General features: G+C 38.8%; 1 protein-coding gene across 2 annotated transcripts in view; it reads right to left on the bottom strand.

The window, feature by feature from the left end:
* The window catches only part of STK39 (serine/threonine kinase 39), a 304,185-nt gene that overhangs the window by 99,357 nt on the left and 179,962 nt on the right, over positions 1-24,866 (bottom strand). For both annotated transcript variants that reach the window (XM_032755476.2, XM_058441449.1), the window contains 4 exons: positions 21,597-21,719; positions 21,463-21,492; positions 11,755-11,817; positions 9,941-10,011 (listed from right to left, as the gene is read on the bottom strand). In XM_032755476.2, coding sequence (XP_032611367.1) covers positions 9,941-10,011; positions 11,755-11,817; positions 21,463-21,492; positions 21,597-21,719 — 287 coding nt within the window. The remainder of the gene's footprint in view (positions 1-9,940; positions 10,012-11,754; positions 11,818-21,462; positions 21,493-21,596; positions 21,720-24,866) is intronic.

Here is a 24,866-nt window from a genome sequence, read left to right as displayed (position 1 = left end):
GAAAGTATTTGTACTCACAATGTCCTCTTGCTCAGTTGTCAAGGAAAAAAACAATATTATCGCAGAATGAATGGTTTTTCATTCTTCTATTTTGCTTCCCTTATACCATTTTTTTCTGAATACAAACCTTCTTTCCTTTAGCATGTTTACCAGCAGAAGGATTTTGTATATGCCAAAGGCAACACCTTACATGACCCTCTATCACCTATATGTATACTATCTCCCTATATCATATCATCAATAACATTGAATTAGTGTCAGAAGACCCAGATGCTAGCCAGCTGGAGAATTACAGCTGTGACTGCAGGAAAGCCACTTAACATCTCCAATCTTTCTGTTTCATCTGTCAGCATCAAATGTACGACGAAAGGAAAAACTAAATCAAGCAAGTGATGTGACAGTGCTTGAAAAATTATTAAAACACGATAAATGCCAGTTTCTATTTGCAGCAGCATCTTTAGCATCTCCTCCAAGAAAAATATTTTCCAATATTCCTGTCATAACATTTAATGACAAGTTTGTTGGGTAACATTGTTAAAAGAATATTTATGTGAAACGTTAATGGGAAGACAGGTAAATGTAACAACCCCTAAAGTACAGGAGTTTCTTACTGCATTCAAAACAGGACTGAATAGAGCAAGGCCACAGGGTCAGGGAAGAAGAACAAGGACCAACATGTTAAACTGACCTAGGTTCAAGACCCATCTATGCTTCTTGTGAGCTTTATGGTGTTAAACAAATTATTTCATGACTTTAAACCTTAATCTCCCACACGTGAAATTCTGGTAACAATAGGATGGATGCTATGGTGGTTTTATGATGATTAAACAAGACAAAGCAAATAACGTGCTTATCATTGTGCTTGGCACACAGTAGGCATTTCATCTTTTTGAAGGATACCACTAATAAAGCCAAGATATGCATCAGGGACTCAAATTCTCAAAGGAAAGAAAACAACCAAAAGAGAACACCCCCAAAATGAAGTAAAATGCCAGACATTTTTTGGATCAAAGCACTGTATTTCTATTAATTTGGTACCTACGTAATAACATATACCACTCGACTGAAAAACAAATGTGGTCTTTTCAGAAATAAGACGGGTAAACCCCTTACCAAAGACCACAGCCTGACACTGCCCCTGGATTCGTCCTATCCATTACTCTTCTCAAAATTTGGTTGTCAAAAAACAAAAAAAAAAACAAAAAACAAAAAACAAAAAACAAAAAACAAAAAAAAAACCACCACTGGTTACTATGGGAACAAGCACACCAAAGATAACATCTAAACAAAAGAGCATTCACCTTCCTCTAACTAACTACCCATAGCTTCTTAGTTCTATCTCTCTTCTTACTGCATTTATCACCTTCTACCTTATATTATGGTCACTTGTGCGGGATCTGATCTCTCCGCCTACGTGGTAAGCTCTCTGAGTGCAGAAACCTTGCTTTATTCATCTTTGAATTTTCAACAAAGACTTGCACAAAGAAAGCAGTAAATAAGTAGTTTGCTGTGGAGGGAGAAAGAACATGTACTAAAAAAGCATTGCGTAACTGAATACTATGCCTACACTAACCTTTCAGGGAAAAAAATTAATCAAACCTCCCAGCCATTTGACTAGTAAGAATTATACAATTAACCCTATTTTATAGGCTGGAGAAGAGTTTAAGAATTCTAATTCCTCCTGAATAATGATGGAATTAGAATTCTGGCATACTCATGCTAAAACAATGGTCAACATCGTTTCTAACAGATTTAGCTTTCTTTATGAAATCATAATTTACTAAGTCTATTCTTTACAAATAGCTAAGTGCATGTTTTAATAATGAAACTAAAATAATAAATTGAATTAGGCAACAATTGTCATGCTGAGTTAAAATAAGTATCCCATGCTAGAGATCATTTTTCCCTACCAGCAGGAAGCCACTGTGCTGATCTGGGGTCTTTAACTGGTCCCTCAAGGTCCAATGATACTGCTACATAATAACAAGGTAAATTCATGATGAGCAAGTTGATGGGACGTACCATACCAGCATATCTATGTATGGCAATTGGCAGGACTGCCTTCAGCAAAACTGTAAATACCATCCATAGGGCTGAGCTGTCAAAGTATGAACAGCATCTAATACAAAAGAATTAATAATTTAACTGATAGATTTATCATTTTCCAAGTCACTGAGCCTGATTCTAATAAACATGTTTTGTGCCAAATGCATGACTATTTTATTTGATGAAAAATATACTAATGGAAAAAATTCGTATAATGTTTGATTCAAAACAGAAACTGTATTACCATCTACTGACAGTATATAAATTACAAGGTGGCCCACTTGGTATTTTTCTCCTGAGTTTAGCATTCAGGAGGATTTCCTTATCTTGCACTGGCTTTATGATAATTCAATTTCTTTGATATCATAGATGACATTATCATATATACTATGGACAAAAAAAATTTGCAAAACACATAAAAGAAAAAGATAAATCTGCATTTTAACCATCTCTAGCATTTAACATTGAGCCTTAAGGTCTAATCCTGTTCTCCGATATTGCATGTAACAGCAAATTAAAGCAATAACATATTTTTTTCAAGGAAGAAACTACCCTTTTGCCTCCTCAGACTTTTGCCTATGATCTCCAAAAACAAATAAATAGTGGAGAAATACACTACCTGTAGCCACAACATATTTGTCTTTTCTCCTAGAGTGTGACATTTTGAAAAGGAAAATATTTCCCAGTTTCCTACTTAGAGAATAAAGGTGAGCTTCCGGGGGGAGGGGGAGGGGTGTGCAGTGAGGAAGGAAGCCACCTTCCCAGCAGGTAGGGCCGTAAAATGCTATGTCAAAAAGAAAGTCACAGTGACCTTTCCAAGAGGTGGAGAAGGCAGCCACCCACACAGCATTAGTTAAGGACTGATGAAGGGCTGGCCTGACCTAAAGTCTCCTACCCACTAGCCTGTGGAGCATAACACACATAAATGTCACGCCCAGATAGGCTCAGGGGATAAGAAATGCAAGCATACTACTTCCCAATACCCGACAGCCACACATTGCATTGAGGAGTGATTCACAGAGAGTGAGGGCATATACAAATTTACGTGTATGTGCACATATGCAGGCATATATGTGTGTGTACATGTAGATATGTATATGTACAAATGCATTCACATATATCAGAGTCTTGAATGGAGACGGAAACAAATGAGGAAGGTGCAAAAGAGGGCATGGATTTTTAAAAATCTGATCAACACTAGCCAAGAACAGCCTTCCAGCTCCTTATCACACAGGGTGGTTTAGGGAATAGCTTGTTCAGGCCCAGAGATGATGCAAATGATCCAAAGTAGATTTCAAATGGGGAATGGGTATGAACAAATTGTATGGCAGGGAACAACACTGGATAGTGGGTTTTCGATACTCAAAGAGTTTATAACTTCAAAGGCTATAAACGAAAGAAGTCAGACCTTTGAGGGGTTTTGGGGTGAGAGAAGAGGGCAGGGGACTGCCACCTTGCACACAAGAGATCAGCTTGACAGCAATTCTATGACTCATATTTATTTATGACTTAAAACAGTGTTTCTAAGATGGTGGCCCATGGCTATGCTCACAGAATCCTCTACGAATGTTTTATTTATTTACTTACTTTTTTGAGACACAGTCTCGCTCTGTCGCCCAGGCTAGAGTGCAGTGGCATAATTTCTGCTCACTGCAACCTCCACCTCCTGTGTTCTAGCAATTCTCGTGCCTCAGCCTCCTGAGTAGCTGGGATTATAGCCATGCGCCACCACATTCAACTAATTTTTTTATTTTTAGTAGAGGCAGGGTTTCACCATGTTGGCCAGGCTGATCTCGAACTCCTGACCTCAAATGATCTGCCTGCCTTGGCCTCCCAAAGTGCTGCGATTACAGGCGTGAGCCACCGCGCCTGGCCCCCTATGAATGTTTTTAAATGTTGTGTTTCGCGCCTGGCCCTCTATGAATGTTTTTTAAATGTTGTGTTTCCTTAATTATAATCACATGCATGCACACACACACACACACACACACACACACACACACACAGACAGACACTTACGTGCTGGGTCATTATTAACCTCCAGTGATCCCTGTTCCAGCCTGTTAATCCTTCTGCATTTCCCTAGAAAATGTACTCTCCTGCTCTCCTACACAATTATTCTCCTCTCTTCTAAAACCTCCATCACCTTCTTTTCCTTCCTCACTCTCAACTAATGACATTCCCTGTTTTACTGAGAAAATAGAAACAGAAGAAGACTTCCACGCAAGGTACAGTCTCCTTGCACCTCTATCTGCCACCCCTGCCTGCCTTCCCCCGATGGTAGCTGCACCATCCAAGAGATGACCTCTCCTTTCTCCTATCTAACAGATGTCTGGGGATCATCCCTGTTCACCCATTTGAGAACATCAGTCTGGCACTGTCCCCTCCCTCATTCAATTTTTCCTTCTCTGTTGAATCACTCCCATTCACCTGTAAACATGCTTTTTTGAAAAAATCTTCCTTTACCCAATATTCTCATTGAGCTATCACTGCATAATTTTGATCCCTTGTGTTGAGAATTTCTCACAAGAGTTATCTGTACTAATAAGTTATCTATTTGTTATCCCCTGTTCTCTCTTGCCAATCTCTTGAACCCAGTTGGACCAGGCTTCTGTCCCCATCACTGCACTGAAAACATTCTTGCCAAGGTCAAGCATGTGGTTCATTTTGCAAATATACTTGATCTATTGATAGCATTTGATGCAGCTTTTCACTCCTCCTTTCTTCAAACACTTCCTCTATTTGTTTTTTAGGAACATCACTCTCTCCTCTACCTCACCAGCCTCTCCTTCTCAATCAGTGGATGCTTATCTATGCAACATCTGTGACAGTACCAGCTCACTTCTCTTCTCTACCTTCACTTACTCCCTAGATGATTCCACTCATTTCATAACTTTAAATGCCACAGGCACCAACTGTTCCCAAATTTATACCTCTAGCCCAGACATCTTTGAAATCATGCATCCAAATCCCTACCTGATACATCCTCACAGATAACTCAAGCTTAACATGTGCAAAACTGAGTTCTTTATTCCATCCCATCTGCAACTCAAACTCTCTTTTCCATCTCAAAAAATAGTAACTCCATTCCTCCATACTTTCCGGCCAAAACCTTGAGTAATCAAGTTCTTTCTCCCCAACCCAGAATCCAATAATTGCTTACCACTTCCAGTAATCCTCACTCTGGTCCAAGTCACATCATCTTCATTATATCACAGCAGTAGCCTGCCAAGGGACTCTCACAGCCACCTTATATGCTCTCTACATGGTCTGTTCTCTATAAATCAATTGCAGCTCTCTGTTTAAAATTTTATTCAGATCATATCACTCTTCTGCTCACAGGCCTCCTGGTTTTCTGGCTTCTAACAGTAAAATCCAAAGTCTTCATCACAGGCTACACAGCCCTACGTGATTTGGCCTCTGCTAACTCTCTGTGCCCATGACCTTGGCTCAGAGGCCTGCACTGGTTTCCTGGCTGCTTTTCCAATTGCTTATAATATGCTTCCTGCTTCAGACTGCAATGCAAGTGCTATTTGCTCGGCCTCGTGGCTTGTTTCCTCACTTCCGATAGGGGTCTGTCTGTTCAAATATTACTTTATTTGGAGAGGCCTTCTGTGGTAGGCAGAATTCTAAGATGACCCCAATGAACCCATTCCCTAGTGAAATCGCCCTGCAGCATCCTCTCCCCTTGAGTATGAACAGGACCTGTACCTATGATGGGATGTCACTCCTGCGATTAAGTTATGTCACATGGCAAAGGTGAAGATGTAATTAAAGTTCCAAATCAGTTTGATTCAGAGTTCATCAAAAGGGAGATTATCCTGGGTGAGGCCCGCTTAATCAGGTAAAAAACCTTGAACAGAAAGACTGAGGCCTTGGGAGCGAGGGTGGAGTAGGGGAGATGGTCCACAGCTGCTCCTGAAAGGGCACAGTCATGTTGTAAACTGTTCGTGGCCTATAGGAGCTCAGGGCCTCAATCCACAACTGCAGGGAGCTAAATTCTGCCAGCAGCCCAAAAAGGCTTGGGAGAGGACCATGAGCTCCGATGAGCATGCCTTAATTTCAGCCTGCGAGACACTGAGCAGAATACCCCGCTCAACTTCCAACCTACAGAAACTGAGATAATAAATGGGTGCTGTTCTAAGTTGCTAAGTTTGTGGTAGCTTTTCACAAGCAACAGAAATCTAATATACCTTCTATAATATAGAATACCATCCCCCTTACTTTCTATCCTCCTGACATACCTTTTCCTTCAGACAACTTGGTATATCATACATGCAATTTAAATATTTGAATTTTTCCTCTCCCTGGCTCTAGAATGTAAGCTCCTTTAGGGCAAGAAGTCTGCCTTTTCTTTTTTCTACTGGTACATTACAGCACCTGGAACAATGCCATGCACATAGTAAGTGTTCAATAAATATTTATAGAATGAATGAATGTATTTACCGTTTTCATTTACTTTAGAACACAGTGATCACAAAAAAGTAATACTGTTTAACTTACAACTTTCAAAGGCTATTTCTCAAACTGAAGTGCAAGGAAATCCCCCCCGTTCCACCCCACTCCAAAAATAATTTCTGAGAGATTCATGAGTTCACAAATATGAAAAGTAATAGTCTAAATAACTAGCTTGTAAATATTTAGCAAAAAAAAAGTGTACCAACTGCTATGTACTGAATCGTGGCCCACCCTGAAACAAAAACTCATATGCTGAAGCCCTAACCCTCCATGTGATGGTATTTAGAGATGGAGCCTTTGGGAGGTAATTATGTTTAGGTGAGCTCATGAAGGTGGGACCCAAGAGACACCAGAGAGCTTGCTCTCACTCCCTCTCCACCATGTGAGGACTCAGTAAGCAGACAGACAGCTGCAAGCCAAGAAGAGAGCCCTCACCAGAAACTAGCCATGCTGACATCCTGATCTCCACAACTATGAGAAAATACATTTCCGTTGTTTCAGCCGCCTAGTCTATGGTATTTTTTTATGGCAACGTAAGTAGACAAACTTACCAACAATTAGGTATCAACAAGTGTTCACTGAAAATAAGTCATACTAAAATATATTTCTATTATTTGAAAGTGTTTCTATAGTCATTAGATTCAGGAAAATGCCATTAATGTGGTACATATTAACTTCAGCAACATATATAATAGATCCCTTTATGATATCCTTCTGAATTGTGTTAGATGTACACTAAAAGGCATTGAATTTGTTGCTGGTTGAACAACTGTACCAAAGAACACTAGTTCATTACTGAAAGTCACTCCGACAGTGAATGGTTTCTAACAGATGTCAGAAGACTCCTCTCCCTCAAACTACTAAACACCTTAATCAGTGTTTTGGATAAAGATTAAAAGGCAGGTTAATCAGACTGGCAATGGACATATAACTAAACACTGGAATATGACACATCGATGGTCATGACTGAAACATACAGTGGACAAGAAATTCATCAAAACTATCAGGTTAATTATTAGTGATAAATGGTAAGTTGTATCTAGAGTTGCAGTTCAGAATTAGGCTTGGTAGCCCTTTAAAAAAATCAGCTGTTTTGTTTGGCTGCTGAGTCATGCTGAACATGTCACCACTGTGCATGGATATTTCAAAAGGCAATGAAAACTCACGCTGATTTAGGAGAACTATAGAGTGTGGATTACAAAAAAAAAACAAAACACATTATCTTAATACTGTTTTCCAGCCTGCTCAGACCACATCTGGAATCCTGTATTTAAATATGGGCACTACATTCAAAAGGAACACAAAATAACCACATAAAAAGAGTTATGAGGTCAAATAGGTTTTAGATTAAAGAAAGTTAAACAAATTCCCTTCTTGTAGAACTTCTTAAAATATTTAATGTTAATTTTCCTTATGATTTCCAAAAAAATTGTGTGTGCATGTGTGTGCACATGCACAGATTGATGAATAGTGTGCATTGTTTTTTAACTTATTTGAACATAGAACCCTTTCTTCCTGGAGCATCATGTAGGACTAGTGATCCAAGCCACAAGCTTATGAAAACAACCTACACCCACAAGAGAAAATATAACAAAGGCAGATACAGACTAAATATTAATAAAGGTGAGCAACTAGGATTGCAAGAGCAATATAGAAACTGTATCATGAGAAAAAGGCTAAAGATTCTTATAGTATTTTGTCTAAGAAAAGAGAAGAACATTCCTTACAAATATACAAATGGCTCTCAGAAAAATAAGGGAACACATTTGTCTTATATTGCTCTAGTACCCAGGGCAAAATAATATCTAAAGTTAAGGTTCAGTAGTACGTTTTTTGACACATTTTCCAGGAGACTTTTATCCAGACAGTCTGATATTACAGCCCATAGGAGCCCAGAACAGAAAAGTCGGTTTAATCTTCAGGAGGAGGAAGAACCATCAAACAATTAAGGCTTTTATTTAGTATTAAAGGGGCCATCATGGGGCAAACGTGAGCTTTAGTAAGCACAGAAGGTAGGTAAACATCCAGCAGGGACACTAAAAAAAAGATTCCTGCATATAAAAAGTGGGCGATTAGACTGTTGGATTCTAAAGGCCACTTCCAACACTGCATGCTCAGTGGGCTAGACTAAAACCTCGGTAAGTCTTGCTCACCATTGCACCTCACTGACAAACAAAAGCCTGGTACAGAGCTCCTGGCGCAGAGTGGGCTCCTCATAAATATGGGCTGAATTAATGAATAACTGAACAAGTAAAATACAAATGAAAGAAGTACCTCATTCGAAAGTCAAACAAAAAGGGAATGGGCTACCTCATTCTTTAGTGATTGCTAAATTCACGAACTGTGAATAATAATCAAGGCTACTGTCAAATATAAGGAAAACAGCCTTGTGATAATTGTACTTCTCGACTGGGAAATTAACTCTGAATTGAATCATACCAAGGGTTACTGTGAGTTTCCCTTGATAAATATGTGAAAATGCAGACTATAAATGACCATCAAAAGTGAGGGGTGATTATGGTGCCAACGGTCTACTTAGACGGACTATGATAACTCAGAGGGGTGGAAACTAACCTTAAGGATGAACCCACTTTTTGTAGCTACAACTCTGAAAATCCCTAGTGGCCAGAAACTAACCTTGCTGATGAACTCGCTTTTTGTAGCTACAACTCAGAAAATGCCTAGTATATGCACATGCTTTGTTTAATGGTCAGAAGAACATATGTATAACTTCTTTTAAAACATCTTCAAAGATGGGACAGTATTCTGATAGAACTGATAAACTAAGCTGTTTATAATTCAGTTTAAACAGTTTTGTCTTGAGATATCAAATTCTTAGCAAAGAACATCACAAAGATGAACCTTTAAATAATTAAAAAAAAAAAATCCTTAAAACGGAAAACGCTTTCATTGACTCGACTGCAGACAAAGACCATACTGTCAGGCACCATATTTGTATCCATTTCCTAGAAGACTGAGATTTCTTTCAAAATATATCTGTCATTTCTCCACAGTGGCTGATCAAACTTGCCACTGAAAAATGTTCTGAACAGGCAACCTGTAGTACAAGCATGGTTTATATCTGTCAGAGACCGACTGCCGAAGTGTGAAAGAAACTCATTAAAAATCTCTTACTGTGATCTTACATTGTGGAAAAAAAAAACCTAGGAAGGAAAAGGCAAGGAAATAAAACATAATGAAAGGTACATTGAGCCTGCAGACACACTCATATGGTGCTTTTCTTTCTTACTCTTCTTTAGCAAGCAATTAGAAGAGCACAATTAGCCCTGGGAATACAGCACACACTCCTGGTTCGGGGAAATCAAACAAGCTAACGATTTTATTTTATGCTAATATTATGAAAAGTTAACGAAGGAAATTTAAAAAAATTGTACTATAGGAAAAACAATGCAGAATAAACAACAATATTATTTACCTTAATCTCAAAACGAGGTTCACGGCACAAGAAGAAGCTTCTCTGTAGTCTTCATTAGCACTGGGTGGGCCCTTTAAAAAGAAAACAGCAAACAGTGTTATAAACTGTATCAGGAAAGGAATGAATAAAATCACAATATCACTTGATTCATATAGCCATTTCTTTCTGGAAATTTCAAAACTAGATCTTTACACACGCAGGCCTTGTTTGGCATCGTAACACCTCCATGTAAAGGTTGTAATGGTGCCTAATTCCCACCACAATTGTGGATATGAATGTTTCATATGGAAAGCCTCAGTTATGGGATGGGCATCATGAACAACTTGTATAAGCTGTAGTAAAGTCCAGCTACCTAAAATGGCACCTCACAACCCACACATGGACTGTTACTATTGAAACTTGGGGATCACAAAGGCTGGGCACCTTAAACCCTGCAATGCAGAAGAAGGCGGGGCCCAGAAGATTCAGCCACTGTTTACACCTTTCCTGCCTTTCTCACCTAGAGCCCATTTTCTTGAATATTGATTATTAACCATGAATGTCTCCAATACACAGCCTCTCCCTGTTCTCAGGGAATCCCGGGACATGAGTAGACCTTATTGTTGGAGTAGAAAAAATAAGGCATTTCAGGTCAAGACTTGGCGCTGCCACTGACCTGAAATGCAACCATGAGCAAGCCATTCTCTGAATAACGCCTGCCGTAAAAGGTTGCAGGGAGAACAAAATGATATGTATGAAAGTGAGTCATACAATGCTCTACAGTACTAGTTATCCTAATCCCTGTTCCTGTTTCCTTTACTCTCTTTGCCCTCCGATCCATTGTTATTCTTAACTTGCCTTTTGTCATTCAACCAATCCCTACAGTTTATCTCAAGGTCTCTTACTGAGTTGCCTGATATAGTGTAAAGACCTAAACGGAATCCTGACTTGGCCTCTAACCAGTGGTGTGACTATGGGGGAGCCACTTCACCTCTGCAGGTCTTTACTCCCTCAACTATAAAATAAGGGCCCTGCATTAGCTATCTGACCTCAAACAGGCTTCCTGAAGCCAACAAAATCACTCTAATTATCTCTCCAATGTACGGCTATTTTATAAAACACAGACCAAGTAAAACAGAAATGAATTTAAATTGAATATGCAGAGTTTGAAAGAAAGAAAATTATGATCCTGACAGTGGTGACGCTTTATAGTACAACCACTTTGAGAATAAAAGGGCTTGCCTGTTAAGTATACAGCAGAACCAGAATGCAGGCCTGTGCTCTGGTTCTATGCCCCTAGGCCTTTCCCTGGATTGCTCAGCATCCCTCATCACCTCCCACCATGGCTCACAGCACACGTCTTCTGTCCCATAACTTTAATAAATATGCATTATAAATGCATGTCACAGTTACTGGACTATTATTTTTACAAGGCAAGTTGTAGAGATGAATTGGCCCATAAAATTCAATGATAACAGAATTATGAAAACAGGTTACAGAAATCCAACCAGGAGCAAAAAATAAAAGTATCAATTAACCACAATGTTCTGTGGCTGGAATATAACAGAATGGTGTCATTTTCTTTCCTTTTCTTCTTTTCCACAGTACCAGCAATTTCAGGAGCAGTCTGGTAATCAATTCTCACTCTTGAGCCTATCATTTAAAGGTTGGAGGTCCCACAAAGCACAGTCAATAGCAACCTATTTAAAAAGAGAGCTTATAAGCCCTTGATTTGGAAGCACTACCTTGGAATTGTCTATCTTTCTAAAATGTTGGTTTTTTAAAAGATCTGTCTACAAAGCATCTCAAACGGAATGACTGGCAGAGAAACATACCTGAGAGTCGTGCACAGAGAGAGACTGTATTTGTTCGGGGATGGTGCTGGCATTCACTGCAATCTGTTACGAGAGCCACCATTACAGCATTCAAGAAAGCCAAAGGGAGACATGGTGAGCGTGGTTACATTAAGTCCCAATTATCAGACCCAATAATTTCCAAATGATCATAAAGCAACATTTACCAAAGTGTGGCTCTTTGACTACTTGTGTTGGAATCACCTAGGACAAGTGTTAAAGACCCCTAGGCCCCTCCTGGCCTATGACTCAGAATTACACAGAGATGGAAGAGAATCTGTGTCTTTACCAAGTTCCCCAGATAACCCTCATTATACTGTTAAAGAACCACTAAGCTAAAGTGAAAAGGCATGAATTATTTGATATTTTAAATTTGACAACCAAAAGATGTCCTAGGATAATTTTTTCTTATTGCACAATTTCATCTAAGGTTAACGGACCCTCAATGAAAAGACGTTAGGGCTAATAAAACCTGCCCCTTTAATCGTAACTATGAGCAATTATTCACTGTATTTAAAAAATACATAAGGATAGTTGCATTTTTAAAAGACATTAATGCTAAAGTGATAGGTTATACTAAATCTCTCAAAGTTAGAAACCCAACTCTAAGGTTACACCCAAATTATTTTTGCCTCGAGCTCTACTTTTGTGAACTCTGCCCTGGAGCAAAACTTGAAAGACAAAAAAAAAAAAAACAAAACTCAAAGAGAAACAGCAATGAAAATGAACAAAAAGGATCTCCTATTTCTAAACTTACTATCAATTCTAAATCAGAAATCATCAAAAATTATTTGTGAGAAGAACTTTCTAAAGTTTAAGAGCATAAAATTCTTACTCTCCATGCTTCTTCCAAAATAACTATGGTGGTAGTGAAGTAATAGGGAGAAGTGTATTGATGTCTGCAATTTACTTTGAAATGCATCAAAAAGTTAAGACAGACTGAAGGATGAATAGGTGAATATATATGTGATAGAGCAAGTACAGTAATGATGATACCTAGATTATAGGTATATAGCGTTCATTATAAAATGTTTTAAAGTTGCTATGTTTATTTTTACAATAAGATGTTAGGGGAAAATGACTACGTTAGAAGAACAAACAACCTGTATTCATTAACCAGCCAGAGGGTCTGGACCTACTTCAAATGATCTCTTGCAAAGAATCTTTCAGGGTGATTCCACAATCTTAATTTAAATTTGTGATACAACCAAAGGCCACATCAGTACTTATAAACAGCATTGTGACTTCCTCTAGTCAAAGAACTACTGTAACCTGAAAAACCTTAGTGGCATTTACTAAGAGGTGAAAACTTCTCTTTCCCCTTGGGAGACCCATCTCCTGCCCTGCACAATCATCAGGATGGAGGGCTAATCAACTAGGCAGGGGGCTGGAACCCCACACACACCCTGCAACTTCACTGTGTAGGTGTAACCCTGAATACAATGAGGGGACTAGCCTCCACTCTGATGCACAAGCAATATGCTAATTCCTCAGAAAATGTGCAGAGATGCACAGGAGAACTGGAGAGGGAGGGAATATAGTTTGGATATTTGTTCCCACCCAAGTCTCATGTTGAAATGTAATCCTCAGCCAGGCGCAGTGGCTCATGCCTCTAATCCCAGCACTTTGAAAGGATGAGGTGGGTGGATCACTTGAGGCCAAGAGTTCGAGGCTAGCTTGGGCAACATGGTGAAACTCCATCTCTACTAAAAATACAAAAATTAGCCAGGTGTGGTGTTTTGCACCTGTAGTCCAAGCTATTTGAGAGGCTGAGGCACAAGAATCACTGGAACCCAGAAGGCAGAGATTGCAGTGAGCTGTGATCACACCACTGCACTCTAGCCTGAGTGACAAAGTGAGACTCTGTCTCAAAAAAAAAAGAAAAAAAATGTTATCTCCAATGTTGGAGGTGGGGCCTGACAGCACGTGTTTGGATCACGGGGGTGGATCCCTCATGAATAGCTTGGGCCATTCCCTTGGTGATAAGTGAGTTGCCACTCTGAGTTCACACGAGATTTGGTCATTTGAAAGTCTGTGGTACCTCCTCCCCAATCTCTCTGTTGCTCCTGCTTTCACCAAATTATGTGCCTGTTCTCACTTCACCTTCCACCATTAGCAAAAGCTCCCTGAGGCTTTCCCAGAAGCTGAGCAGCTGCCAGCATCAGCTTATACGGCCTGCAGAACCGTGAGTCAATTAAATCTCTTTTTTTTCTAAATAACCCAGTCTCAGGTAGCAATGCAAGGATGGCCTAATACAGGAAGCCACTGTACAAAACATCTTCCTTGACAACGAACTGCATTCCTCCAAATGTCACCACTGCAGATCCATTCTATGGGATTAGGGCATGGTTTTTTGGGTATACTCTTCTAAGTGTAAAAACTTGTAAGAAAGCTAACACATTAAGCAGCTGTCAATTTATCAGAGTTTTTCATTTCCTTTTAAACAATTTGCTATAGGATGGACATTTGAGAGAATGAGCGTTTTGATGGGAAGGTATATTAGTCCGGTTTCATACTGCCATGAATAAATACCCAAGACTGGGTAATTTATAATGAAAAACGGGGGTTAATAGACTCGCAGGTCCACATGGCTGGGAAGGCCTCATAATCATGGCAGAAGGCGCAGGAGGAGCAAAGGCACAGCTTACATGGTAGCAGGCAAGAGAGTGTGTGCAGGAGAACTGCCCTTTATAAAACCATCAGATCTCATGAGGCTTGTACACTATTATGAGAATAGCATAGGAAAACCTGCTGCTATGATTCAATTACCTCTCATCGGGTCCCTCCCATGACATGTAGGGATTATAGAAGCTACAATTCAAGATGAGATTTGGGTGGGGACACAGCCAAACCATATCAGAGGAGGAGGCAAAAACAATGGATTAATGTTGAACACCACCATGGCAATAGAACTTGATGGGGATCTAGGACAGGATAAGAGAGGAAAAGATCTCAGAATAGAGACAAGAGAGAGACAACATCTGCTTTCCAATTTTTCATAGAGCTCTGCCTAATGAACTCCTTTCCTGTTTTCGCAAATATTATAGCTAAATGCAATGTGCTATCCTGGATTGGATCCTGGCAAAAACAAGGGACACTAGTAGGCAAACTAGTGACATGGGAACAAATTCTGGGGCTTAGTTAACAGTCACATGGCAGCACTGGTTTCTGAGTTGTAACAAATTTGTCAGGAATACATAAGAAATCAACAGTGGGGGAGACTGCGTGAGGAGTATATGGGAACTCTGCACTGTCTCTGCAATGTTTCTATAAATTGAAAATTATTCCAAAATCAAAAGTTCATTTTCAGATATATTGCAGATTTCTGGACTTCGGATAACCTATCTATCTTTCCTCACAACTACTCAGAAGGGCAGTCGCCTGCAATAACAACACCTTTTAGAAAGTGGTATCATGAAAATATCAGGTTAAAGCAGTCTGTGATGGCTAAGGATAACCATAATAAAAGTGGAGGGAGAAGTCAAATCTCTCTCTCCATCTCCATATGGGTATAGAACAAACATGTTTGACAGCTCACAGGCATTTGGAAAACATGTTTTCGCAGAAATTTTTTTTTTTTTTTTCTGAGATGGAGTTTCACTCAGTCACCTAGGCTGGAGTGCAGTGGCATGATCTCAGCTCACTGCAACCTCCACCTCCTGGGTTCAAGCGATTCTCCTGCCACAGCCTCCTGAGTAGCTGGGATTACAGGTGCACACCACCATGCCTGGCTAATTTTTTGTATTTTTAGTAGAGACAGGGTTTCACCATGTTGGCCAGGCTGGTCTCGAACTCCTGGCCTCAGGTGATCCACCCGCCTCAGCCTCCAAGTGCTGGGATTACAGGCATGAGCCACTGCGCCTGGCCCATAGAAATAATTTTTAAAAGCTAACAGCAGTCTTAAATAACATGTGACAATAGCAATAAGTAATATAAGGGAAAAAATTAGTTTTCACATTGCATCTAATCTCTAATAAAATTAACTCAATTTAAATATCAAATGTATTTTCTCCTCAGAGCAAAATCCCAGAATTAGGAAACAGAAACATTTCCATAATTAGCCAAGTCTAGATTCTTGATAACAAAACTTTTCAATATACCTTTTGTGAGCCCTACTGGGCTTCAGCCAGAAACCTTTCCCATCTGCTTCATTACCCTTGATTAAATAAAGACAACTTTTCCAAGGGATTTCTGAAACATTTTCTTTTATCTTATTTTTATTTTGGAAATTTCTGATAGACATTTAAAACAAATCTTCAGGAATTTTGAGCACACCAGCTTCCTGGATTCCAGTCTGGACTTCTGGATTCCGAGGGATTTGTGCAGTTTTCCTAGCCAGTCCTTGATCCTAGCTGTGAATCAGAATCCTGTGAGCAGCTTTTTAAAAATCAGAGTTGCCTGGACATCACCCCAAATTACCAAATCAGAATCTGTGGGTTGAGTCTAGACATTGCATTTTTAAAGGTTTCCAGCCAGGGTTGTGAATTGTTTATTTTCATGTCACCTAACTGAGATGCTACTATAAAAAAGTGTTACTTTAATAGAAGCCTTAGCAAATGCCCTCCTCAGTTAAATGAACCCCAATGAAACTATAAATTTAAAGACAAAGTCAATTTCACTTTTTATTTAGAAAATTAGGATATAATGCAAAATTGACAGAAAGTCATAAAACATGTACTATTATTTTTGACAAAAAGAGATTCCAAAACCACTGGTCAAAAGAAGATCAATAATGGGATAACAGTTGAAAAGTTTTATATAAGCTAAGAAGCTATATAAGCTAGGAAACACTACCTAAGGACACCGTCCTTGCAAATACCACCCCTTCCCCTGACCCCCAAAGAGACGAAAAGCATCCAGCTAGCGGGCTCTCTTTGCTTTTATGAAATTCCCACAGTGCCTAACACAGTTCCACGTGGAAATCAGACACAGATTAAACATCTGTTTCATTAACTGATGTTGTTAATATTAGCATTATTATTAACCTTTAGTCTTCACTGGCTTCCATCAACCAGGTAGAATATGATGATAAACAAATGAAATGAGGATCAGCTATCTACTTGTTATAAATTATTAACTACTAGTGGGTGACTAATACTTTGATATTCCTTTTTTTTTTTAATTATACTTTAAGTTTTAGGGTATATGTGCACAACGTGCAGGTTTGTTACATATGTATACATGTGCCATGTTGGTTTGCTGCACCCATTAACTCGTCATTTACATTAGGTATATCTCCTAATGCTGTCCCTCCCCCAAATCCCCACTCCATGACAGGCCCCGGTGTGTGATGTTTCCCGCCCTGTGTCCAAGTGATCTCATTGTTCAATTCCCACCTATAAGTGAGAACATGCGGTGTTTGGTTTTCTGTCCTTGCGACAGTTTGCTCAGAATGATGGTTTCCAGCTTCATCCATGTCCCTACAAAGGACATGAACTCATCCTTTTTTAATACTTTGATATTTCTAAAATATCAGGTTAGGAACACAGGGCCAATTTTTCAGTGTTGATGGCTATGAATCTCAAGCCAGATCTGAACCCCAAGATAAGTAATGTAACTCTAAAACTTTACAGATTATACTGGAAATTCTCTTGGACTTCGGAGGATCTCCAAATATGACCCAGGATGAGGTGGATCTTCTCAATGTCCCTCTAACAAACATCCCACTCTGGCCTTCTCAGTCTTCTTCGATTAATACTGTAATACTTGGACATTCTACCTCATACTTCCTAGGAGGCCAAATAGCCCCTCACTCATTAAGCTTTCCTAAAATATCCCTAGTTTATTGTAGGACCTTACTCTGTCTAAACATGGTACTAACAAAGCTACTTTTCTGAACTTCACCTCAATTATGTCTTCTGATCCCTCGAATCACTTCTGACCTACTCATAAATACTATACGCCTACTTGTGCACTTGTTTAATATTTGACTTGCAGTGCATACCCAATTCATGTCATCAATGAACATGTATAGTGTCTACTAGATGCAAAAGAAACACAAACTTTCATGTTTTTCATTTTTTTCATAAAATACTATCTCAATCTTCTAGTGGCTTATAGTCAAAAAACAACTGAATCACAATGTAATGACAAACATGAAAAAGCTTATTAAAATGTAAATACTCTGGCATTTAAATGTGTTATTTGGCACAGATAAGCATTTTCACTCTCAAAGATGTTTACAGGTGTAAGGTGCACTGTCAGAAGCTGTATATATTGATTGGTACAGCTACTGATCGCAACTACAAAAATTCAAAATCAGGCCAGGCGCAGTGGCTCATGCTTGTAATCCCAGCACTTTGGGAGGCCGAGGTGGGTGGATCATGAGGTCAGGAGATCGAGACCATCTTGGCTAACACGGTGAAACACTGTCTCTACTAAAAATACAAAAAATTAGCCAGGCGTGGTGGCAGGTGCCTGTAGTCCCAGCTACTTGGAGAGGCTGAGGCAGGAGAATGGCATGAACCCAGGAGGCAGAGTTTGCAGTGAGCTGAAATCGGACCACTGTACTCCAGCCTGGGCGACAGAGTGAGAGTCTGTCTTAAAAAAAAAAAAAAAAAAAAAATTCAAAATCAGCAGACGCATAAAGCAATCACAATTCTAAGTACCTATAATTTACTTATCTATGTGCCCCCTGAAATATATACACAAAAAAGTTAAGGGAATGATATTTGTAATAGCAGCCTAAGTGCTCACCAAGAAGGAAATGGTTAAATAAACAATTTTCATTAATCTAATACAATACTATGTGCCAGGAAATAAAAAAGAGGCAGATCTATAGTTCCTAAGGTGGAAAGATTGCCAAAACAATCAAGCAAGTTGCAAAAATATTTTCTAGTTTTTATAATTCCATTCATGTTTTAAAAATGACATGCTAGATTTTTTAATGAACATATTAGTATGGAAAGAAACAGAAAAGGTCTGGAAGAAAACTCTGTTCAAACTGATGACTTCTGTGGAATGAAGTGACAGTCACAGGGGTGAAAAGGGGAGCAGGATAAAAGCGGTCTTTCAGTTTTTATTATATGTCATTCTCCTATGTTTTTCAAATCATTATTCTATGTCTCCTCAGTAAGGCCTATCCTGACCAACTCATCTAAAATTACAACCTCCCACCACACTCCTTGAAGCCCCCATCCCATTCTGTTTCTTTCTATCACTCCTATTCCATTGTAACAAACCACATAATTTACTTACTTATTAAGGCTATTATATATTGTTTACCTACTCCCATAAGAAAGGACAGGGATTTTGCTCTGTATTTCTCACTGACGTATCCCTTAAACCTACTAAGACAGGGCACATAGTAGGGACATAATACATATTTGCTGAATAGTTACATATGTAACACTTTTTAATTTCCTTTATAATAGAAAAATAAAGTACTTCATGCTTTGCTTACAGAAAGCAGTTTGGGGTAGTTGGCAAATCAGAGGGATACTTTAATTAAAAGCTGAAAGAACACAGGAAGCATCACTGTAGCATCTCTTAATACAGCTCAAGATAATCAAATGTCAAGGCTGTCAAAGGAACAGCTGTCAAAAAACTAGCCTGAGAAGCTGTGCAATAGCAGGTGGGGCCTGTTATTCCTAAAATTTGGTGGAAGTGTTTACATGCAAACACATATATCCTTTCACAGAAATAAGAGTTCTATTCATATGCTTCTTTAATTATAAATCAATATGTTAACAGACATATGGTGCTGAGAAATCAAATGAGTCTAGATGCAGTAAACCACCTATGACTTTCATATTCCACTTAAGAAGGTCAGTACTGATGCCTGAAGATCAACTCACAGCACGCTACATAGTCTTTCCCTTCCTGTCTGTGCAGAAAATATTCTTGCCAAAAAGATACTGCTATTCTCCAAATAACAAATCAGCTATCAGAGCAATTTCAACGAGCACACAGTAAGAGATTATCCTAAATCCTTATGACCTGCACCCACCAGCCTTACTAGTAAGGCAGGATCCAATGGATATTGTCCAATGAAGATTTCTTGCAGTGAACAACAAATGTTTTGTGAGTCAATGATGCTACTTTAACCATGTTATGTTGTTCTATTTCTCAGCAGAACTGACACTTTTAGTAAAAAATACTCTTAGAAATAGCAGAAAAGCCTAGACTCTGCACCTTAGATAAAATGAGAGAAAGGAAGGAGAAACAGAGTTCATGATACGTGGTTAAGATCATTCTGAAGATTTAGCACATCTGTGTAGTCAACGTGTTCCGTGTGGGGCTCATTACCACTGCTCCTAACAAAGGGGGATGAGGTCTCTGATCAAAGCTTATACATATATATATATATATATATATATATATTTATGTTTCTCCTTTCTTTTTTTTTTTTTTTCTGAGGTGCAGTCTGGCTCTGTCACCCAGGTTGGAGTGCAGTGGCACAATCTCAGCTCACTGCAACCTCCACCTCCCGGGTTCCAGTGATTCTCGTGCCTCAGCCTCCCGAGTACAGGTGCCTGCCACCATGCCCAGCTAATTTTGTATTTTTAGTAGAGACGGGGTTTCACCATGTTAGCCTGGCTGGTCTTGAATTCCTGACCTCATGTGATCCACCCGACTCGGCCTCCCAAAGTGCTGGGATTACAGGAGTGAGCCACCGCACCTGGCCAAAGTTTATATTTTATGTATGAAATTGAGAGGTGAATTAAATGATAAACACAGGAGAAAACAAAATCTGAAGGAGAGCTACCATGGGGAGGCAGGCAAGCTGAAAAATGCCTAGGAAAGGCCTATCCATATGGCATGAAAGATGGAGAGAGAAGGGTGAGTGGAAAGAAAAGGAGAAGAAAGGGTGGCCTGTGGCTCTGCTGCCCTCCTCCTTACAAGACCCAGCTGGCTACTGCCACTTCAAACTCCATGATGAGAGGTACTACATTTAATCAAAAGGAAATGTCTGCTAATTAAAAAAAATTGGAACGGATATCATTTGTAGTCCAAAGATTTTTGTTTTCTTAATGAGAATTTATTTGGGTATACATTAATTACTAGGTCTGTAAAATATTTGGAGCTATTTAAATACGCTCAAACTCCCTCTAGGAGAATTAGCAAGTCTTGTGAACTACAGTTATCATTAGTCATTAGGCATTAGGATAATTAATCAGATGGAGGAAGTAAATCAAATATGATCTCTTAATCAAAAGATGACCAGGCCTCAAAGGGAAGCTGTTAAAATTTTTTGAGTGCTCCTTAACCTACTAAGGTATTATTCAGAAGATTTAAAAACAGACCAACAGATTCAACCAAGAGTTTCTAACCATTTTAGTATCTACTTTATTGCAAACAAAAAACATGGAAGACATTTTGCCTGTATGCTTAGTATGTTTTCTAAAGGCAGTAATCCCAAGAGTTAAAATTAATTGATTACCTAGCCTGTGCCAAGGATTCCATGGAGGGTTTTGTGTACATGATTTTGCCAATCCTCATGGCAACTTTATTATAAGTACTGGGATCATCCTCATCTGACAGGCGAGGAAACAGGCTCAGAAAGCAATTTGCCCTGATTTATTCAGCCCAAAGTAACTCAGACAGAATCAGGAGCTGCAAAGTCCATGTGCCTTTGCTTTTTCTTTCTACTCTGTGAGATTTTGAAGCATCTCCCCTAAATCTATCAGACTCTGATACCCCAAGAAAGAAATGAAATGGCAAAACAACAGACAAATAGCCACAGCTCACCTCTGGATTTTCTTCTTTTACTCTTCGTGACTGTAAAACAATTATGTATCCATTAATATATATATATACATACGCATACACAATCACAAAAATAAAATTTACACAGATTAGCTCATCGTCAGTATGTCATTTACCTTTTCCTGAGAAAAAGCTGCTTTCCCTTCTTCGCTCTTCTCATCCATCTCATCGTCACTCCACTCCCAGTCCCCGTCTTCGGTTTTATGAAGGTGACCGCTTGACCCAGGAACTCTTCTTACCTGAATCAAAACAAGCCCACACAATTCTTCACTAGTCAAATGTGAACCATTTCACTGGTGCTGCAACTTGGGTTATACAGCATACACACCAACCTGAAAATAACCTGAGTGGCTGTGAATCCAGGGATAGCTTGCGGTTAAGATCCAAGAAGACTACACAGCGTCCAGACTCCCAAACTCATCCTCTTTCCAAAAATGCTGTGTTTTTTTTAAATGCATTACTATATACATGAAGAACAAAATATTTTGGAAGAACACTGCACCCATAAGCAATTAAGGATCAAGCTCATTTTTCATGTTTACTTCAGGTAACACTTTATTAGCTGCCATATAAAAAAGGCCACGTGGTAGGCTTCAAATTGCCTAAGGAAGTGCATGCAAGCAACGTCCTGCTGACTGAGCAAAGGCAGAGAAATCAGGAAGCCTAATGACGCATACTAGACCATGGGTATCGGCAACCTAAAAACCTAAGACAACAAAGCACACCCTTCTATTGCCACCTCACTCTCTTACAGAACCTGACATTATGCTTATTTCCCCAGGATTCTGCTCAACCTATTTGAACAAAACAAAACAGCACCAGACCATTCTTAACACACTTTGTAGCACTTATGAGACTTGTGAAATTTCTAGGAACACAGCTTGATAATCAGCAGCCATGCTAGTGTCTAGATTATAATCAGTCTTCCTCATTATTTCAAATTGCTTTGAGCTAAGGTAGAGAGGTAATCCATAGGGCAAGCTTTCCAAATGTCTTTGTGGTTGGAAAAGCAAAACTTTTAAAAGGACAGGATGACTGAGAATGAGCCTCTGAGACCAAAGTAATTTGCTTAAAAAATGTACTGAGACGTAATTAAACAAAGCACTGGAGCAGATGAACATGATGTGAACGCAACAGCTGTGGTCCAAGGATTCAGAGAAACTTCAAGTGGAAAGGAAGCTTCCAGACAATCTAGTCCCACCTCTCCATTTTACAGATGAGGAGATGAAGGCCCAGAACGTGACCCAAGATCATACAGTAATGAAGGCAAAGCAAGGCAAGAAACAAAGCCTTAGACTCCCACTCAAATGTGACTCTACTTATGCCACTGAATGATAACCGCCAGCAAGAAGTTATCTAAAAATGTCCTTTGAAGACCGAAAGACTATCATGTGAAGAAAGCCTACTTTTTATAATAGACACTATTTAGTTGTATCACAGGAGCTTCAGTAAAGCCAAGGGAAACAACGCAGAACTTAAATTTAAATATTTAAGTTTAGTATACATGTCAGATCAATGTGATGTCATAAAAAATGCATGCTAGGGGTTGGCTTTGATTTGAGGGCCTTACCATCTAGAGCCTGTAAAAGTAACCCTGACCAGTTGGTCTAGAAGATTTGAGCTCCAACACAGAAAGTCAGAAAGAAAGTACAAAGTGCTTTTTCATAATTGCAAATAGTTATGCTCATTTTTTTTTTAAAAAAGCTTTTTTCCCCATCCCGCACAAAAATTTTTTTTAACTAATTTATCTTTGAAATAGTACTTAGTAAAACCTCTTCTGGGCTTGGCATCAGATATTTCTTCCACTTGCATTTTGAGTTGCTCTAAAAGTCTTTTCTAATGATGGTGATTTTAATGGTGCTTATAGATGTTGGCAAAGTACTATAGAAAAAATGCCAAAATGCACTTCAGGATTTGCAGAACAGATTGCTCATTTTAATGCTGTAGAAATAGCTAAAGGAAGAGAAAATAATTTTCTGTTGACATATACAATAAAATTAATTATTTTCTTAGCAACGCTGATCATGGTGGTAGCAACACAGAGAAACATATGTTAATGACTACATTTAAAAGGAAGAATTTAAAGCCACATCTATTACAAAACATACTGTCAACTAAGAAGTGAGAAAACAAGTAAAATTATCTATCAGACACAGAATAAAACTCTGTCTTTACTAAAATTGTAGAACCCAAGGATAGCTGATGAATTAGTATTCTTTAAGTACTCACCCAAGAGATTACACTAAGGAAATCTTCTTTTCCAGAGAGAGTCTAGATTAACATCCTAAAATTTAGTTTACATCCTTTCCCCCTCTGGCTCTATGTTTACAAGCTCCGTCAGTTTCATTTCCACAAGCAGAATCCTACTATAAACAATAAAATGGCCCATTTTTATTTTATTTTAGAGCCCTGGCTGTCTCTCTGTTTGTTTTATTTGCTGGAAGAGAGAAAGATAAAACAAAATGTCTAGGATTATAGCTCTAGACATTGAAAGAAATGGTGGGATGGGCCTTTAAGCAATAAACATTGGTTAAACAAATAAATATATAAATGTTGACCAAATTAAGAGAAAGAACATTCAAAAACCTATGTAGGGAATAGTACTGGTAAAATTGCCACTAGAATAAGAATACTAACTTGTCTTTGAGAACGTCCCCTCAACTTACTCCTAGGAATAAACTTGCAGCAAAATTTGAAACCCAGGTTTCATGGTGGATATATGTGACATTGACGTCTACCAAAGAGACGGGAAATCAATTTTACAAAGTTACATCCTTGTAGGGAGTTTGTAGGGATGATGAAAAACAACTTTTATCTTTTAGAGCCATCTAAGTTTCACACAGTTTAGCAAATGGTCTTATTCAGGAATTGAATAATACCTTGCAAAGTTAAAACTTCAAAAAAAAAAAAAAAGTGCAGAAAAGCTTCCGTCTTCCCCCCACCCACTACAATGATAAGAATGGAGATTATTTACCCTTGGAATTCTAATTTCATTGATTATTATATTGCTCTTGTTCTACTAAATGATTTGCTCATTTAGTAAAGCCAAGAGGTGGTAGAAACAATTTATTCTCTACTTTCTCTGTCAGGGATTTTAAAAAATCCATTGCTTCTCAGAGAAACAAGCTCAGTTTAAGTGATACCTAAAGGAATTCATAATCTCACAAATTCTTCAGGTCATAGTTGGCAGTAGTGAGGTTAGAAAACGTTTTATATTTTCTTCTCTTTCTCTAAATGTTATTTTTAACGAAAACCCATTAAATAAATGAACCCAAGTTCTGATTCCCACAAGAAAAGAAGGCAGGCTCAGCCAGATGAACAAAGGAGAAGCATGGTTCCTGGCCAGTGCTGGTGGCCACCAGGCAAGATGTAGGTGGCCACTGGGC

This window comes from Hylobates moloch, unplaced genomic scaffold, assembly GCF_009828535.3.
Source record: "Hylobates moloch isolate HMO894 unplaced genomic scaffold, HMol_V3 SCAFFOLD_1, whole genome shotgun sequence".
Lineage (NCBI taxonomy): Eukaryota > Metazoa > Chordata > Mammalia > Primates > Hylobatidae > Hylobates > Hylobates moloch.
The sequence above is the reverse complement of the archived record's forward strand: the minus strand, read 5'-3'. Positions and strand labels throughout refer to the sequence as shown.